Here is a 21,593-nt window from a genome sequence, read left to right as displayed (position 1 = left end):
CTAGAGCGACCGGTTGTCTTGTGACCGGTTCACATTTGACTAGTAATCACCAAACCGTACGTTACAATACATTTAAAAGGGGAACGGAAAACATTTCTGTGTGACATCATTCGTTTCAAATAACACGCATGTTTACGGTCGCAATCAATCGGTGCGTCTCATTACCATATAAGAACAAAATTTAATTAATTTTAAAATATTAATTAATACTTTTCAAGCACGGATAATCCGCAAACCGGATAATCCGCACCCGGATAATCGAGAGTACACTGTATTCATAAAAACTTATACAGTACTTTTCATTTCATTAATTTATTTAACACGTTCAACCCGGCGTGTACCACCGGTGGCCACGCGGATAGTGCTATAGCAGACTATAATTTTACTGTTCCACTCCATTGAGCACCCCAACACTAAAATTCCTATAAAGATTTAGGGACAACTCATTATATAGAGTGATTTAATGCCGTCACGCGTAATTGGGTGCCGATACGCGTGACAGTGCCGTCACATGGGCAAATGTATGAAATCATGCGCCGGGCTGAATGTGTTAAAGTAAATACATAGAAGCCTAAAATGTGTCTTCTTAAAATTGATTCTAAAAGTTCTACCACTGTGGCCTCGTCAATCATACTACGAGCACTGTTATAAACAGTAGCTGACGTAACTTAGTCGGATATAGTAAACATCACACATAGTACATTGATAATACATGCTGTAAATTGTTTTTAATAAGCGCTTATCGATGATAGGACGTGCCTCTGGCCACTAATTGCTATTATCGAACGTTATCGAAGTGCATGGAAGTGCCCTTTGGCGAACCATCTATTTTCCATAAACATGCTCGCATTGCAAATACAATACATACATTATTACCGGAGGGGGATTCCTTTTTTGCTCGGATGAAATTACACTTTATCGTCGAGGAGAATTTGACACGCAGCGATAAGAAAAATATGCATGCGATAAGATGTTCTTGCCCTTGAAATGTGTCATTGTATATGCATCATCGCCAATCGACTCCATTGAAGTATCGTTCGTATCAGCCAACAGAAATCGAAAGTCGATGATTTTAGAATGAATATGTCTTAGAAATTCTGGTTTTTTAAATGAAATGCATAATAACATATCAACTGCATTATGTGCAATACAATTTTGTATTCATATATTCGTCACTGTGTGGTGACCTATTCTTGAATGATCGATATGTCGAATGTATCATTGTTCAATACGAATGTATACATATATGTATATAATATATATTATTTCAGATTCCTCAATATAGAAAGTTCATATTAGAAAAAACTTTTTGATTTTTTTTTTAATTTTCTTTATATGTAGAACAAGTTTCATACTACAAGTTGTGTATTCTATTTCTTCTTTTTTAGATGAGTATGAATAATTTTAAATTATTTCTTAATTTAAATTGTAAATAGGTTTTTGAGCTCTTTTTCCTATTATGCTGTACATTAACATTAGAATAATATAATACTATGATTACTAACCAAATAAAATAAAATTGTAAAATAGAAAATGATCAGTAGATCAGTAGCTATTCAAATAGATATAAGATGTATTGTGAACATAATTTCGTAATAATAAAAGCATTTAAAAATCAAAATCAAATTATTTCTTGATCGTAAATTAATGCAAATTCTCGTTTTAATCAACATATGTACATTAAAGTTTATTTTATAAACACTAAGGAAATTAAAAATAATGGCTAAACGTCCTTTGACGACAAAATATGATTTTGTCATAATAGTGTCTTTTAAGAGAAGAGCTGATTTTTTTTAAGTACACATTGTAAAATATAATTATTTTCTTATATTTCAAATGAAAAAATAAAATAAAATAAAATTTCATCGTGTAGTACTAATGTGTTTTTTAACGTACAGAAAATGAAATAATACGAATTAAAAAAAGTTTTTTAGTACAACGTCATACATATCTGACTTGTATTGGTGTACTATTGCCATCTGTTGATCTTAATGCTAACTATAAAATGGTTAAAGTAGGAAATTAGATTACAACAAGCTTTTGATTTGCTGGGATAGATGGTGGAAAATTAAATTACATAATGTTGGAAGAAAATTATTTAAAAAAAACTTTAGTTATTAAATAAAATGGTTCTCTAATTCACTCCTCATCGATAGCAGTATTTACTTTATCAGCTTTAAAATTAATTATTAAATTATTATGATTTGCGAATCTGTCCCTAATTGTTCATCCAAACCTTGTATACATCTTTTTTGAAAATATTATTTATATGTATGTATATAAATGTGTAAAGTGGCTATACGTTTAACATTGGAATTTATGCGAACTAAATATATGTAGGATATTACAGTGAAATTCTAGGAAATACGCTACAAAATAAATTGCAAATACTCAGATTTGCATTGTAGGTAAATATTTTTGAGATAACTATTTAATTCACTTATCTAATACTTATCTACCATAAATGAATCTGTTGCCAAAGCATTTCAAAATGGTTATGGCTATTGTGGCAATTACAATGGTAGACAATACAGATGGGTTGAAACGAAACTAAAAACATGGAAGATTCGTGTTTCAAACGATTGCTATGACATGTTTCACAATTTGGCGATATTATTTACGAAGGAGGAGAGGAGCTTAATATGACGTCTTTGCGCGATATAATTAGTTGTCATTTGACAAATTTCTCAGAGCGATTCGATTTCTATTTTCCACCAGATGACGATCCACAAAAGGGAAAAGGATGGATACGAAATCAATTTTTGCCATGGAATGATGAAATATCACCCAATTTGGAAGATAAACTAATTGATCTGACTGCAAATCAAGAATTAAAAAAAAATGTTTTGAAACAACAACTTCACTTACAGGCTTTTGGATCAAATTAAAAGTAGAATTCCCATATATTTATGAACTTGCAGTGAAAACTCTTTTACCATTTGCATCAACTTACCTTTGCGAGACTGGTTTCTCAACCATGAGTATAATTAAAACAAAACATCGTAATAGTGGGGATATTTGTGATCCATTGCGTATGGCATTGTCATCGATTAAACCACGACTGGATAAGTTATCTAATAACAAACAAGCTTATATGTATGTATCATTAGTTTTTTTTGTATTTTCATTTTTTATCTTTGTCTAAGTACTTCTTTGAATTCAATAAAATAATTTTACTACTTAGATTTTATTTTATTTTTATTTTTTTACATGTTTTCAAGCATATACATATATATGTAACCTTTTTATTTTAAAATATGATGCTGGTCCGTGAGAATTACTGAAAAATATAAACTGGTCTGCCAGCTGAAAAAGTTTGAGTAGCACTGGAGAAGAAATCTGAAACACAGATATGTACACAGGTGAGATCGAAAATAGAAATTTCAAAAAAGTCGCGCAACAATCTCAATTTATATTAACATATTTTTATCATTCATTACATAACCTATTCCTGGAATAAAAATAATAAGGGATAATGAGAGTCTATAATGTAAATTATATAAGATATAGTGTGAAAATGATAAATTTATAGGCGTTTAAACAATTAAAATCTGCCAAAACGAGTCAGGGGTGGAAAGTCAAACATGTTTGTTACAGACATTACTAACAAACTAAGCAGTGGATTCTATGGCAGAATCACTAATAACCATTCTAACACACTTGTGAAGAGTCTCGGTGATTACAACAAAATGTCTATACCCTTCAGGTATAACACACAGATTACCTAAACACAATCTGCTTTAGGTCATCGACTTTAGAGAGTATTTAATTAATATTATGTATTAGATGTATTATGAGCATTTATAAGAATTGTAAATAGGTTTTTGAGCTTTTTTTCCTATCATGCTGTACGTTGGAATAATATATGATTTATAACAAAATTAAATTAAAATTGTAAAATAGAAAATGATAAGTAGATCAGTAGCTAAATTGATATAAGATGTATTGTGAACATGATTTCGTAATAATAAAAGCATTTAAAAATCAAAATCAAAATCAAATTATTTCTTGATCGTAAATTAATGCAAAAGCTCGTTTTGTTCAACATACTTGAAGTTTGTCAAACGAAGTGAAACTAATAAAAAAACCCTGTTATGATTAAATTTTCGTAATTTTTTTTTAAGAAAATAATAGACAAAATTGATAAAGTGCTTCTATTAAACAACATTTGATTGTTTGTAATTTAATAACAAAACCTACTGTAGGTTGTTTCATGTTTCGCTGTGGAAAATTTGTTTAATATTTTTGATTTTTAAATGCTTTTTATTATTACGAAATTATGTTCACAATACATCTTATATCTATTTTAATAGCTACTAATCTACTAATCATTTTCTATTTTACAATTTAATTTAATTTGGTTAGTAATCACAGTATTATATTATTTTAATGTTAATCTAAAGCATAATAGGAAAAAGAGCTCAAAAACCTATTTACAATCCTTATAAATGTTCATAATACATCTAATACATAATATTAATTAAAGACTATCTAAAGTCGATGACCTAAAGCAGATTGTGTTTTGGTAATCTGTGTTTATACCTGACGGGTATAGACATTTTGTTGTAATCACCGAGACTCTTCACAAATGTGTTAGTATGGTTATTAGTAGAGGTAGGACCGGAAGCGCGCCGTCTATTGTTCCATTTTTGTAAATGCTTTTGTAAAAAAGGTTCGGCAAACCTTTAACAATGCATTTACATCATGTGAACAATGAACAGCGCGCTCTGGGTCCGCTCTTTAGTTATTAGTGATTCTGTCATAGAATCTACTGGTTAGTTTGTTAGTAATGTCTGTAACAAACGGAATATTATATATGGCATGCAGTTTTTTCAGGTTAGTATATATGGGTGTATTATAAATTATTTTTAGGGATTTATTTTGTATTACTTGGAGCTTGGAAATGTTAGTATTCGAGGCGTTATTCCATACATGTGAAGCATAGGTTAATAATGGTAATATGAGCGCGCGATATAATTTTATTTTATTTAGCGTTGATAAAGAACTATGGCGATTAAATATTGGATATATTGAGGATATACCCCGCATCGCCTTGCATTTCGCTGCCTCAATGTGAGGTGCCCATCTCATTCTTTTATCAAACGTTACTCCTAAATATTTTATTACTGACTGCCATTTCAGACTTTCCCCAGAGGGGATTTTCAGATCTGAACTTGGCTTGTCTAATATGATTGCAGCATTGATTGTAAAAATGGCGAAGTTTCAAAACGATCGGAAGAATGTAGGATGTCAAAACCAAAATGTTGTCAGAGCGAAGGAAAACATAGAAGAGGCTTGTAAAAAGTGGCCCACGTTTTAATCTGCGGATAAAAGTGTTGTCGAGAGCAATTACATGTTATAATAGTATGGCCGAAATTAAGGCTAGGCTACTGGGCCGCAATTTGGCCGCATTAGCCTGTGAGCTTTTGCGGCCACACAAAAAATTCACGCAGAAACGGACTGCAAATAGTATTTTTGTGATACTTGCCATAGTAAATTTCTTAAATTTTTATTTAAAATGCATACATATACATACGTATATAATAGGATGAATTGAAATTATATCAACGGTTGCTATGTACATACGAGTATGTATGTATGTATGTATATATTGATAATTTTTTGTTATTCTATAGTTTATAGGACAGAACTATGCTTATTTTTACAAACCACCTTTACGTTTCACATTAAAACGACTTTTTTATATCTCTTATCTTTTGAAGATAACGTCACTTAGGTGAGTGTTGTCCAACATTTTCCATCATTTTTCTCTGTATGATTGATAAATAATTATAAAAATATGTTTTCTTTTATTACAAACCTCTTTTACGTCTCACTTACGATTACAACTCAGGAAAAAGTTTGCCTCTTATCCGATCGTTTTCATACTTTGCCATATTGCTCATTTTGTTCATCAATATAAGTAAATGAAGCCTCCGCCATTACGATGGTGCAAATATATCGTGTAAGATGCGTTTGTAATCTGCCCGCCGACATTCTTCCTGACGTTAATCGCCCTAAATGTTCAGTGGCATTGATCGCCCACTGCGCTCGCCTCGGCGTTTTCTTGATGAATATCCCTTTTCACCGTCATCTAGCTTTAATTGCTTGAACGCCTATAACTATTTATTTTTTCACTCTACATTTATGAAATTCTTATTGATCCAAACTAACAAAAGCGATGTATATTTATTTACTTAAGAATACTTGAGAAAGACGGAAAAGCCAATGGACCCAACGGGTTTGATAATCATACAATATTTCATAAATACAAATATTAAATAACACAATGAAAGAATCAAATGAAAATAAAAATCAACAACGAAAAACTAAAAAAAAGAAAATATGAACCAGTCAAAATGATACCAAGATTCAAAATTGTTGATTATTATAAATACGCAATGTCTTTTTTGCAAATTTGCTATGTATAAAAAATGTGTTGATTGTAACATAGATGTCTCTATTGCTGTGCTACTCAAACTATGGTCCGCGGCCCATTACTGGTCCGCGGAGAAAGACGTAATTAAAAAAATAAAACAAAAGCTTATGTCAGAACTATTTAAAAATATAGACTGGATAGCCAAGCTAGCTTATTTGACAGATATTTTTTGCATTTTGAATGACCTTAACTTATCCATGCAAGGAAGAATGTCATCTTGTTTCACAATGGCAGACAATACAGATGGGTTTAAACGAAAACATGGAAAATTCGTGTTTCAAAAGATTGCTATGACATGTGTATGTTTCACAATTTGTCTGATATTATTTACAAAGGAGGAGAGGAGCTTAATATGACGTCTTTGCGCGATATAATCAGTTGTCATTTGACAAATTTATCAGAGCGATTCGATTTCTATTTTCCACCAGATGACGATCCACGAAAGGGAAAAGGATAGATACGAAATCCATTTTTGCCATGGAATTATGATATATCCCCTGATTTGGAAGATAAACTAATTGATCTGACTGCAAATCAAGAATTAAAAAAAATGTTTTGAAACAACAACTACACTTACAGGCTTTTGGATCAAATTAAAAGTAGAATTCCTATATATTTATGAACTTGCAGTGAAAACTCTTTTACCATTTGCATCAACTTACCTTTGCGAGACTGGTTTCTCAACCATGAGTATAATTAAAACAAAACATCGTAATAGTGTGGATATTTATGTTCCATTGCGTGTGACATTGTCTTCGATTAAACCACGACTGGATAAGTTATCTAATAACAAACAAGCTTATATGTATGTCTCATTAGTTTTTTTTTTTATTTTCATTTTTTATCTTTATCTAAGTATATATATATATATATATATATATATATATATATATATATATATATATATATATATATATATATATATATATTATATATATATATATATATATATATATATATATATATATATATATATATATATATATATATATATATATATATATTGTACTTATTTGAATTCAATAAAATAAAATTTACTACTTAGATTTTATTTTATTTTTATTTGTTTACATGTTTTCAAGCATATACTTACATATATAACCATTTTATTTTTAAATATGATGCTGGTCCGTGAGAATTACTGAAAAATATATACTGGTCCGCCAGCTGAAAAAGTTTGAGTAGCACTGCTCTATTGTATTATATAAACGTACTGTACTTTTTGAAATTGTTAGTACTTATGTACAAAAAATAATCTCACTATACATATGTATGTATGTGTCACCTTGAGGTAATTCCTTTCATGGCACCTATGATATAATTTATTTATTTATTTAAGAATATGAACCCAAGATGAACCCAAGATGTCTGATAAATAATTAAACAGTAGAAATAAAAATATTAAGTACAGTAAAATATTTCAGTACAGAAATATAAATATTAAATATGATAGTGAAAATAAAAATCAAAAAAGAAAACCAAAAACAAAAAATATAAACCAATCAAAATTGGCGAAAATAAAATAAAAAAGAGAAAATATACAAAAAATTAGCTCTAAAAATAAATGAAGAACCACAAAAACTCATTTATTTTATGGACTGACGCCACTTTTAATTATTATAAAGACTCATATATCTCTTTTTATTAGCACGAATTTACAAAAAAATGTATTTTAAAAGTATGGAATTGTAATTTTTCATCACAATACGTATGCAGTAAATTCAATCTCCTTTTAAATGTAAAACTTTCTGCCGAATAATAATCGATTGAATGTGAAATAAAATTACTTATCACTTAAAGATAACAAGTCACGGTTTGGGCGCGCACCTATTTTTATGTAATCATTAAAAAGTTGAGTCATAAATAAATATTACCTACCAAAAGGATAACTTACCGGAATTTGGCCGCATCAGTCGATGATCTCTTGCGGCCACGATCATCTTTCACCTGAAATTTTCACCACCCACCCCCACCCACCCGCTCACACTAAATCTATTGTGAAAATTCACGCAGAAATTGACTGAAAAATATCGTTTGTGATACTTGCCATATTACATTTTCATGTATTGCTAAAAATAAACACATATGTATACAAAATAATTAATATTAACAATTAAACGTATGCTATCTATGTATGTATATGTATGTGAAATAAAACTTTAAACTTCCAAGTCTACAAGACTGTGTGTGAGGGTTTTTGAAAAACCCAGTTCTTAAAACCCATCGATGCCAGGTCCAATATTTTGTATACCCCATGGGTTCAGGTCGGTTTCGGGTCACTGTGGCTAAATAAAACAACAATTTATCTACAATGTCTGTATGTACATTTTTATTTTATTCATATATATATATACCAGGAAGGCCTAACAGGTAAACACAATGCGTCTTCCTAGGCAATTACAAAAAAAAAGTATAAAACATTGAATAAATAAGAAAAAAACACATTTACATATGCACATATATACACATTTATATATTTTTGCACATGCAAAAATCTGGCAAATAGAATTAATCACAAATAGTAAATCGTTATAGTAAAAACTTATAGTCAAAACATGGCTTTTCTTGGATTGAGAATACTTTGGCCAAATTTAATCAAATTTGTTTTTTATTGTGCAATTCACAGATTGCATTGCAAATTCTGTTAATCATTGTAAAACATAAAACAACATACGTACATAAGTCAATGATACAAATAAATATAGGTTTCATACATAAAAAATTAATTAATTTAAACTAACATTTATAAATGAGATAATTAACGAATAAAATTGGTTGAATTTTTAATGATACATTTTTAATTTGTATATGCATAAATAATATAAGAATTTGATGATAAAATATTTCAATTAGTTCAAGTACATTATTATGTTATTAGGGAGAGAAATGAAATCTTAAAATTTAACACAAATATGAAAATTTTTTTGAACACATGAAAAATTCTAGTATCTTTGTGATATTGATAAATCCTCTGCATATGAAATCCTTGACAGATTCAATTTCATAAATGTAGTAATTAGCAATTTACTACAGTGAAATAAAATAAATAAACAAAAAAATATATTTTGCATGCATTTGGAAAATATAATTACAATAATTATTAGAAAATGTAATACTATATTACAATAGTTATATAGAATAATATATTGCAATAGTTATTTAGAAAATATAATACAGTTATTTAGATGTGGAAAACATAATTTTGGTTAACTGATTATTGAACACAAATTGGTATGAATAATATTCATTTGCAATGTATTTCTAAAAATTTAAGTGCATATGATTAAATCAAGTTTACTGGAGAGGATCCTTGCATTTATAATATACTTCATGACTGGAAAATGTGGTCCACCATGACGACAAAAGACTACAAATGACCCATGAGAAATTTTTACATCTCGTTTGACATAAAATTTAAGGATATCAAAGTTTTTAATTAATTTAAATGTGCATACATATACATATATTGATTGATATTTAGTTTAATTTTTTACCATTTTAGTAAAAGGTCATTTTGATTAACGACACATATCATACATAATATATTTGTACAAATAAATCATTCAATAAATCAGTTGTAATATATCTGGGAATTTGATATAATAATGTGGAGATGAAATGTACATATCTGTTATGCAATAGTAAATTCACAATTATTAGATACATTGAAAAAATATTGAATGTAAAGATAAAATATAAATTTAACGGACTAATTATAAAATTTATGTGAAAAATTGAATGCCATATAATCCAACAAAGTGTTGTACAAATAAAGTATTGTTATTTATTTTAATTAATTTCCGTTTCTACGTAGAATCAGTAGTAAACGTAAACATAGTATGATAGGTCGTTAAAGTAAGATAAGTCAATTTGTACATACATATACTGCTATATTATAGTGCAACTACGATGGCACGTTGATTTGAACTTTTTATGAATATTAACTGTCCTCTCATGTTGTTCACCATAAAATTCGACATACACTTTCAAAGCCTTCTCGTAATACATTTTAGCTGCCGTGTAATTTTTCAAACTTTGTTCCAAACATCCCATATTATAAATAACTGTTGCCGTTGCCACATGATCTTCGCCGTAAATTTTCTTCCGGGCGGCAAAAACCTCGTCGTAATGAGATTTTGCGATGGCGTAATTTCCTAAATCGCTTTCGGCATTCGCCAAATTCATCCGAGCTGTGACCGTTTGCACATGATCTTCGCCGTAAATTTTCTTCCGGGCGGCAAAAACCTCGTCGTAATGAGATTTTGCGATGGCGTAATTTCCCAAATTGCGTTCTGCAATCGCCAAATTCATCCGAGCTGTGACCGTTTCCACATGATCTTCGCCGTAAATTTTCTTCAGGGCGGCAAAAACCTCATCGTAATGAGATTTTGCGATGGCGTAATTTCCTAAATCGCTTTCTGCAGTCGCCAAACCCATCCGAGCTGTGACCGTTTCCACATGATCTTCGCCGTAAATTTTCTTCAGGGCGGCAAAAACCTCGTCGTAATGAGATTTTGCGATGGCGTAATTTCCTAAATCGCTTTCTGCAGTCGCCAAATTCATCCGAGCTGTGACCGTTTTCACATGATCTTCGCCGTAAATTTTCTTCAGGGCGGCAAAAACCTCGTCGTAATGAGATTTTGCGATGGCGTAATTTCCTAAAAACCCTTCTGCGACAGCCAAATTGTTCCGAGCTGAGACCGTTTCCACATGATCTTCGCCGTAAATTTTCTTCCGGGCGGCAAAAACCTCGTCGTAATGAGATTTTGCGATGGCGTAATTTCCTAAATCGCTTTCTGCATTCGCCAAACCCATCCGAGCTGTGACCGTTTCCACATGATCTTCGCCGTAAATTTTCTTCCGGGTGGCAAAAACCTCGTCGTAATGAGATTTTGCGATGGCGTAATTTCCTAAATTTCTTTCTGCATTCGCCAAATTCATCCGAGCTTTGACCGTTTCCGCATGATCTTCGCCGTAAATTTTCTTCAGGGCGGCAAAAACCTCGTCGTAATGAGATTTTGCGATGGCGTAATTTCCTAAATTTCTTTCTGCATTCGCCAAATTCATCCGAGCTGTGACCGTTTCCGCATGATCTTCGCCGTAAATTTTCTTCAGGGCGGCAAAAACCTCGTCGTAATGAGATTTTGCGATGGCGTAATTTCCTAAATTTCTTTCTGCATTCGCCAAATTCATCCGAGCTGTGACCGTTTCCGCATGATCTTCGCCGTAAATTTTCTTCAGGGCGGCAAAAACCTCGTCGTAATGAGATTTTGCGATGGCGTAATTTCCTAAATTTCTTTCTGCATTCGCCAAATTCATCCGAGCTTTGACCGTTTCCGCATGATCTTCGCCGTAAATTTTCTTCAGGGCGGCAAAAACCTCGTCGTAATGAGATTTTGCGATGGCGTAATTTCCTAAATTTCTTTCTGCATTCGCCAAATTCATCCGAGCTTTGACCGTTTGCACATGATCTTCGCCGTAAATTTTCTTCAGGGCGGCAAAAACCTCGTCGTAATGAGATTTTGCGATGGCGTAATTTCCCAAATTGCGTTCTGCAGTCGCCAAATTCATCCGAGCATTGATCGTTTTCACGTCGTCTTTGCCATATTTATGCCTCACAATTGATTCCAATCGCTCATAAACTTCCTTTCCCTTTTTATGGTTTTGTGTGACGGAATAGCAATTCCCCAAAGTCCATAATATTTCTTCAATATAGAACGTGTGATTATCATCAGACCCGGATGCATAAATTTCGTCGACACACAATATAAAAGCCTCCAAATGAAAAGTTAATTCACGTTTCGTATGAAAGTCACTCATGGAATATTTTTTTGGATGAACGTGTTCCATAAACTCTATCGTTTTTTCAATGAAGGTTTCTTCCAAATTTTGCTCCTTCATCATCAGCCGCGTCACTAACTGCACCAAACTGTGAATAGTAATATTTCCAGATTCAATCTTAATGATCGAGTACTCTATTAAAATCCCGAATTCTTCTTCCAATTTTACTTTAAAAAAGCTTTCCAACCATTCTGTTTTAATGTCTTTCGTAGCCAAGAAAGAAATCACGTTGATAACCTCAATGGCCTTTTTACCAATATTTTCATAATTCAAAATGCTTTGGAGAATATTCCTGAAATTTGTGAATGTATTTTTCTTGTAAGAACTTATTTCTTCCGGTAACTCCATTTTTAATATTACCCCCGAACTTTCATTAAACTCGTCAATACATTTTGAAACTGTATACTCGCTATTTTCTTCTAATTTTTTTTCAATATATACTGCCACTTGTTGAATCGCCAATGGGAAAAATTCCAACATTTGAACAAGTAGTTTTACGCGATCTGTATCCAGTTTATCTTTAACACTGATTTGATTTTCCACTAGTTTCTTTGCGTTTTCAGGACTCAATACCGTCAGGTCCGTTTTGAATTTCCAATCTGAGGTCGCCGTAGTTATAATTACAAATGGCAACTTTGTTCCAAAATCACTCTCCTTGGGCATAAATGGATCGATACTATCCATATTGCAAGCATCGTCAAAGACGAAGAGGCACTTTTTCGGATAGAACTCACGGTAGACGTGCTCTACAACTTTGTCGATGTTTTCTAATGTTTCGTCCGGTTGCTTTGTGGTTTTGTTCAATATCTCGGCCAATCGTCGAAAAGAGTCCTCCATGGATTCACGGGATCCTGCATCGATCCAAATAATTATATTTTCGTGCTGCCTGTGGTATTTTTGAATATATCCACGAACCAGTTCTGACTTTCCCATTCCCGGAAGTCCGCAAATCACGTTCGTGTGCTCGTTCTTTATTTTTCCCATCCGAATTTTGCTGCTTAAATCTTCGATTTCTTTGTCCCGGCCCATGAATGATTTCACAGGATTTTGGACGTTGAATTTCACCGCCTTCCATTCTAATAATTGGTGACTGTTTTCAAAGGTCTTGTATTTTATTTCTTTTTCTTTCTTCTTTATCCTAACTACTTCCTCTCCCGTCCAATTGAACACTTCAGAGTGAAAATACTGCAATATGTCATCCACGTATCGGTCAATGTCTTCTTTGTGGAAGTCATCATCGCCATATTTTCTTTTGTGTTCCTGTAATATATCTTGTTTAATGATTTCCTTTAATTCCGATTGATCCGGTTGGTTTACTGCAAAAACAAATAGTCCAAAAAATGCTTGTATCTCTTCCACTTTAATGACGCTATTCATCTTGACGTCTTTTAAAGGTAATTCCCAAATGGGATACTCCGATATTTCCCCCATTCGTTGATTTAAATATTCAACACTTATATCATCAGTTTTAAAGTTGTCGTCTTTCTTTTGGTTTTGTTTGTTTTTACGAACACATTCCTCGGTTATTTTCTTGTGAAACAGCTGAGCTTCCTTTGACGCGACTTTCTTATTCAATTTTAAAAAGCCGCCGTAGAATTTTTTTTGATCGACGTCAATGATTTCTTCTGTCAAAAACTTCCAATATGGTCTTATGACGTCCTCCACCTGTTGTAAACTCTTTTGTCCCGTAATCCAATCCTTCAGTGCTTGTGCAAGTCTTGTAACATTATATTCGTTGGCTTTACATAACAAAATATGTATTAGTTTATCGTTAAATTTATAACGACAAGATTCTTCCTTTGTTACGTCGAGAATACTATCTTGATCAGTTACGCGTTCAAATAAATCTTTGAGCTTTTTGGGTTTAGAATTAACGTCAATTGGATCGAATGTCATCAACTGGTCGGTCAGAATCATTTTGGGACCTATACTGCTTTCCATATCTAACGGGATGTTGGTGTATACGATGAGATCTTCCTGTTCTATCCCCTTGAAGTAATCGTCTCCTACCATATCTTTGTAAGCGAAAAAGTATTTGATGATACTAAAATCGCTATCGTCACCAGTTAGTAAACTCATCGAGTCGATCTTCTTCTTCCCAGTCGCATTGTGTTTAGCTTGCAAACAGCGACTGGTTTGCTTTTCTCCTTCTTCTCGCAAAAAGACAAGATCGTCGAACTTTCTGGCTGGTTCTATCTCGACGCCGATTTTAAATATGAATTTGCTAAAAACGGCTCTCATGATAAACAACATGGCAATGTAGCCCTCATAATTGCGACCTTCTTGAATTTGTCTGGCTGGTGCTTCTAGAAATTAAAGTTATATAATCGTGACAATCTCTCCGTGACTTCTTATATTTAAATTTAATTTTCGTGAAATGCTTACTTTTGTTTGTAGGTTTTTCTCCCTCTTTTTCTCCCGTATTCTCTAATGCTCTGTAATGGAATTAAGATAAAACATGTTATATTTACAGTCGGATGATACATTAACCAAGCAATTTATTTATAATATAAGTGGAAACATTTGTTTTTAAAAAAAAATCCGATGTAACCAACCCATGACTTTAAAAAACAAAATTCGACAAAGACACATATAATTACATTCACGCATACCGCCAATGAGAACTTTTTCTATACAAGTTTTATCACTTATGTATATATACGGAAACAGACACAAGACAAAGCTTCTATTCGTTTTGTTGGATTTTGTTCAAAATTTTTTATTTCTTCATAAAATATTTAATTACTTAAAAGTGGGTATGTGTGGATCATTCAGTATTTTGGGGATTTTTGGAACACCGTTAGTCCTATGAAACAGAATTTTTGAAGGTATCAATCTGAAATGTTGGTATTTTTCATGGACTTACTTAAAGTTGACAAAGTTTTGGCTAGAATCGTAAGCCAGAAGTAATATTTTTTGAAAACAATATTTCATTATTTTAATTAGACCTTTTAAATTATTTTTATCTTCTTGGTATTTTTTGTTTCTGATATTTATAGTGATTTTAATAATAATAATAGCATTTTAAACAACATCCGACAGCCAAAAGTATAATTTTTGTCTTGTGAAATTTTCCCTACGTTTTTCTATTTGGTCAACTTTTTGAAATATAAACAAATATTTAACTATGATGTTTGTCTTTTTTTTTTTTTTTTCACTCTGAATAATCTCATCAAATAATAAATATCATGATTTATAATTTATCGTGAAACTTAAACTTAAAAAAGGGGATACCTATAAAGGAAGATACCATTTCCCATCAACTTAAAAATTTGAAAAAATATACGTCATATCGATTAGCATTTTAATAACCGATACCAAGTTTCAACTCGACAGGACTAACGGAGTTCAAAATATCCTCAAAATACACACACACACACAGTTTGAATCAGTTAAAACTTATTATCATAAACGTTCCAGAGTATGACGATAAAAAGCAGTTAATAAATAAAAAAAGCTTTTAATGACAAAGTTTCGAAAAACTATAGGAATATAATCAATATTAATAAAAGATACAATTGAATTTTCAGAAAAATCAGTCAATAATTTTTCATTGCAGAATAAAATCACATTTCAGTTAATGAACACATATCATATACATGTAAATTGAATTTACTAGAATGAATCTAACTTTTGGGATAAAGTCAGTTTTCAAAATAAAATTGAATTCATAAATAACAATCAAATTATCAGGATGAGAAAGAATTGAATTTTCAGAAAAACAAATCTTATATATATTTTTTTAAATCTAACAAAATAAATATATTGAGAGCATCAATTTCGAGAAAAAAAAATACAATCCGTTAACGGTTTAAATTTTTGAAAAAATATACTACATATGTTAGGATATTAATATAAATAAATTAAATCGGTCATCCGATACTTTTTTAAATATTTTTATGTATCTATAAAAACTTTTCCGCTGGACCCACTTTTTCAGCTGAAAAATCTGGTTTGATGTTACTAGATTGTAAAAGCGCCATCCCTCTGATTTTAACGCGAATTTTTACCACTATATTTCACACGTATATAATTCTCAAACCGCCAAAATGTCGACTAGCTACAAAAATGTGAACACATTGTGTTTTCTGCTTATTGAAGTAGAATGTGAATAATTAGAATTATAGTTTTGTCATTTTTTTGATCGAAATATTCAATTAAATATGGATATGATTGAAAAGTAAATAATAAAAGGGATGAATACAATGCTTATAATTCTTTGAATTATCTTAAAAGTCGTAATTATAAGAATAATGTTTCAATAAAACTATTTTTGTCTTTAGCATACGAATTCTGAGTTGACTAGAATTTCCAACTATATTCATTTTAATGAACATGACGTTCTAGTATGATAGAATATAAATTTTATTGAAAGAAAAACGATTTTCTGTAAAACGAGAGATTTTATCACAACAATGCATATATTATAAACTACATACATACATACATATATATATTGGACCGGTTTGAAATACATAGATATAACTCAAATGTATTTATTTATGAACTTTTCTTCTGCATTTTAGACATTATTTCTATACAGGCGAGGAAGGATTTTTTGTCCATCCAAAAATTGTCATTTAATTCAGGAAAATTATTTCCAAAGAGTTATTTGATCTGGGAAATTTTTAACATAAACTATCGAATAGTTCTAATTTTTCATAAATCACGATAATTTTTGTTATTTACCATCAAAATTTGTCAACTTCAATAACAAACTATGTGATTCTTATTAGGTATAAGCATATATAAGTTATCTTTCCAAATCTTTATACCATTACAATCACATACCAACGCATAATAAAGTCAACCGGTCCTTTAAAATCATCACAAAAACTCCCACTAATAGTACTAAAAATATAATATTGGTGCATCCGTGTGAAATCCAAAATATAATACGTAATTTAAAAATAAAAAGGCACCTGGGCGAGATTCAATAGATAACATCATAATCAAACAACTTCCATTTAAAGCTTTAGTCTCATTATCTAAAATATTCAACGGGTATTTCCCAGAATACCCGTTGAATAAAACAGCCAACGTAATTCCCATACCTTAGCCCGACAAAAGCCCAAAAATCCCGGCCAATTATCGACCCATTAGCTTACTTTGCACGCAAAATATAATCAAGTCAACAAGAGGATACCAAAAATATCGATATTGAGAAAGTTATTGATAAGTTTGCTAGTATAAAACAGAGACGTTATCCTTTAGTTAAATAGTCGTATTTTATTTAGTTTTGTATATTGTTGAATATTTGTTTATTATTGTAGTGATTAATAAGAATTTAATGAACTTGTATTAGTTGTATTACTTGTTTATTGTTATAGTGATTTACATACAATGAATTTTAAATATGTTTCTGATTGTTTTTTATTCTGTGTTTTAAATAGATTTTAGCGAAAAAACTAAAATTAAAAAATATTTTTCCACCTACATTAACTCTGATAACTTTAATTTCGATTTTTATTATTTTTTACTACAATATATAATTTGTTTTTGAATTTTTATTTGTATTATATGTTTACTTCAGTATGGTTTGCTATTTAGATCAATGTTAATTTCCTGCTCAATGTACATATTATAAAAATATGTGTGTATTATATGTTTCAGACTGTTTTCCGATTTTTATAAATAATGTATTTTTTTTGTATTGTGCTTTTTCCGATTTCTTGGTTCTACTTATGGCAACCATCCATATTAGAACTGTTCCAGGTTATTTGTAAAATGTGATATGTATATGTTTTGAATTATAGTTTTGAATGGTTATAATCAGTTGATATTTATATACCTCCAATTAATAGAAAAATCATAAATTGAAAATTGTAGAAAACAGCGCCGGCCTCCCCTATTTAATATTAGCAAATAAAAACCATTTTTAAGCTGTTACAGTTTTAAACCATTTTAAGTGTTTAAAGATTAATTATTAACCCTTACAGACGTGACTTTTTATCTTTGGATGAAAAAAATATTTTTTATAGAATTCTATTAAGTGAGTTTTTTTAAGACAATTTTTTTGGAAAATACAGCACGTACATTGTAATTTAAAAATGGTCTGTATAAATGTACAAATTATCTTACCAAAAATTTCAAGCAGTTTATAAAAATCTTGAGATGATAAAGATGTAGTAATAATAAATAAAGCATAGATATCATGTCAAAATAATGCAAAAAAATTGATTTCTTTGCAACAAAACAGCGAAAACAAATCTGACATACCGGGATCCGTGCGCTCGGACCGTAACATCGTTGACAAACTGTCATGTAACTCAGTTCTCTTACCTTTGATGGCAGCACTGTCAATGCTAACTGAATTAATAAGATGTACACACGATGTACAAAAGGCCCAAAATATAATAATACGTCAACTAGACCACAAAAACACATTCAAATTACTGTACATTGCAATGTACACTGGGTCTGTAGGGGTTAATTCAGTCTACTTTAATGTGTAAATTTCTCTGCCCAATTATTTTCATTCGAATACTATGTACATACATACATACATCAATAATACTCACTTAAAGATAAAAACTCCTCAAAAATATCGTCATGTATTAGGCGCACCCTTTTTTATATAATCATTATTAGTTCAGTCATAAATAAATTTAATACGATATATCTCCCAATAAGATCAATTTCAAGTGTTTTTCATTCACTTATCGGAAAAAATTGCACAGTAACAATGACATTAATTTTGTAGCATTAGAAATTTTGGAAAATTTGTTTGTAATAATTATCAAATAATTTGGCCAACTTCGGTTAATATCGTATAAAATGTATACTGTACATATATACGTATTTTTAATTTACCACGGAAGTAGTAAAATTACCCAAACCTCAAAAAAAAAAGGTTAGCTAATAGAAGCCTGTATTTATTAGTGTTTGCAATCGAGAATGAATTAGAAAATATCAAATGAGATATATTTGCCAAATTATTAACAAACAAATTTTTCAAAATTTCTAACGCTACAAAATTTGCTGTCGCTATTAAATCGCCATTATTTTTATATATTTATAATCATATACTAAACATATGTATGTATGATATATATAAAAATAGCAGCTCTCGAACATTCTAGAATACGATTCATATCTCAATTTTTCAAGCAAAATTTTCAGCTTATCGTTTATCTCACTTTATATGTTATCGAATTTAGTCGATTTTATAAATTTATATTAAAATATTATGAAATATTTTCATGTGGATGGTCATTTTCAATACAATAACAGGCTGTTCTGATGAAAATTTATTTTGAAAACAATCACTTTTTGTAAACTTTTATCTTATATACATAGTTCTTTTACGTAATGCGTTTAACGATATTTCTGTTTTTTGTCAAATATATATTTTAAAATATTGATTTTACTGTAATCAAATATATTTTCATTTCATCGAAATCTGAAATTAAAAAATCCGAATTTTAAAGATGTGTTTTCAACCGTTTAAGCTCAAAAATATATAAAAATGTATGTAAGAAATGAAAAGTTTGTTGACTAGAATTTTCCACCCGTACATAATAAAATTTACATTCTATCATACTAAAATATCTAGTATGATAGAATGACAATTTTATTTAAAGAAAAACGATTTAAGGCATTGATGTCTTCTGTAAAACAAGTGATTTTAAAACTTTTTTCCGTACATACATATGTATGTATGTTAACTACATATTTTGGACGGGTTTGAAATATGTAAATATAACTCAAATTTATGAAATTTTCTTCTGCATTTTAGAGATTATTTGAATACAGGTTATGAAGGATCTTTTGTCTATTCAAAAGTGACAATTATTTCAGGAAAATTTTTATCTTTTTTTTCAAAAAAATTCGAAAGGTTTCAATTTTTTTTTTAGGTATTTGTAATATGTATAAACCGCTTAAACATGGCTAATCTAATAGTATATATTAATTTGTTTTTTTTTTATTAAATTTATTTGAATCGAAAAAAATAACATTTAAAGATTTTTTTTATATAAGGGAACCCAAGTTGTAAAAATAGTCCTGATCCGGTCTGAAAAAGGAATCCGGATTCGGAATAGAAACAAGAATCCGGATACGGATCTGAATAGGAATCCGGACCCGGGACTGAAAAAGGCATTCAGAGGTGGAACTGAAAAAATAATCCGAAACTGAAACTGAAAAAGTAGTCGTCATCGTAATTGGAACTGATAAAGATATCATAGAAAATTAGATTTTTTGTATAAAATCACAGATTCTACCACCCAAACTCCGGATACGGAACTGAAAAGGAATCTTAAAAAGGAAACTGGAACCGGAATTTAAAAAAGGAATCCGGAACCGGCACTGAAAAAATGATCGTCGTAGAAATCGGAACAGATAAAAATATTGTCGCATAGAAAATTAGATTTATTCGATAACGTCTCGGACACAAACCTTAAATACTTACATTAAACCTTATATACCTATATATAGTTACATACAATGTCTCTCTAGAAATTATATATTAGATGAACATATGTATGTATATAAGTTATAATTTATAGCAGGAAACAAAAAATGACACATTTTCTAATAAAATAAAATTTCACCAAGTTTCGAATATCACACTGTCGCGTCGAAAATCTTTAGAAATGGAACATTTATTTTTGGCATAAAATCGAATCACATAGAAGTAATTTATATTTGTATTTAAAAATAATATTTTGGGATAATAATAATTATATTTTAAAGATACAATACGAATAATCAGAAAACTATTAATATTTAAGAATTAAAATCTAATATAATATTTCTTAATTCATCAAAAAAACATCGTGATATTTAGAACATTAATGTCGATACATGCATACAATTTATGTAATATTTGGAAATTAAACTTATTAAAATTTAAATTAATCAAGCTAATATTTTTGAATCTCGTATACATAGATTTAATCATGTAAAATTACATTGAAAACAAACCTTGGACCCGCTTCTTCGGTTGAACTTGCAGTCGCTTCTTCGGAGTTATTAGATTGTGAAGTCTCCATCCCACTGATTTTACCACAGAAACTTACATATAAAGATTTCAATAGCTCTTATGAATTGCACACTAGGCTAATGGCTGACGAATAATTCAATCGCTCTTTTATAGACGAATTCGTATCTTATCTTTTCACGTGTTTTCAGATCGATATCAAAATGAAGTAGGGTCGATTTGTCACTTACGCCATTTTTCTGTGCAAACTTACATAAGTAAAGTTCAAATTGATAATAAAATGTATGTTCAAAATTGGTTTCCAATCCATACAGTGTGTTTAGATGCAACCAGGAACTGGAGTTATTCGTCGAACGTTCGATTTTTGCTAAA

At 30.3% G+C, this 21,593-nt stretch overlaps 1 protein-coding gene across 1 annotated transcript; it reads right to left on the bottom strand.

Moving 5' to 3' along the window:
- Nucleotides 1-9,708: 9,708 nt before the first annotated feature.
- Nucleotides 9,709-21,361, bottom strand: LOC143917873 (uncharacterized). The gene is made up of 4 exons (XM_077439489.1): nt 21,206-21,361; nt 14,666-14,715; nt 10,348-14,586; nt 9,709-9,806 (listed from the first exon to the last, which is right to left on the bottom strand). Exons 1-4 carry the CDS (start codon nt 21,271-21,273, stop codon nt 9,709-9,711), a joined length of 4,455 nt encoding a protein of 1,484 aa, XP_077295615.1. The 5' UTR covers nt 21,274-21,361.
- Nucleotides 21,362-21,593: the final 232 nt, after the last annotated feature.

Source organism: Arctopsyche grandis, chromosome 1 (assembly GCF_051622035.1).
Source record: "Arctopsyche grandis isolate Sample6627 chromosome 1, ASM5162203v2, whole genome shotgun sequence".
In the NCBI taxonomy this organism is placed as follows: Eukaryota; Metazoa; Arthropoda; class Insecta; order Trichoptera; family Hydropsychidae; genus Arctopsyche; species Arctopsyche grandis.
This window is presented reverse-complemented; position numbering and strand designations above follow the sequence as displayed.

What these genes read in the sequence shown, in the direction of transcription:
- LOC143917873 (XM_077439489.1), bottom strand. Translation starts at nt 21,273, where the DNA reads ATGGAGACTTCACAATCTAATAACTCCGAAGAAGCGACTGCAAGTTCA. An exon ending in AGAAAAACCTACAAACAAAA is followed by an intron (nt 14,587 to 14,665) that starts GTAAGCATTTCA and finishes TTTAATTTCTAG; the next exon opens with AAGCACCAGCCAGACAAATT. An exon ending in GTTCAAATCAACGTGCCATC is followed by an intron (nt 9,807 to 10,347) that starts GTAGTTGCACTA and finishes GGTCATTTGTAG; the next exon opens with TCTTTTGTCGTCATGGTGGA.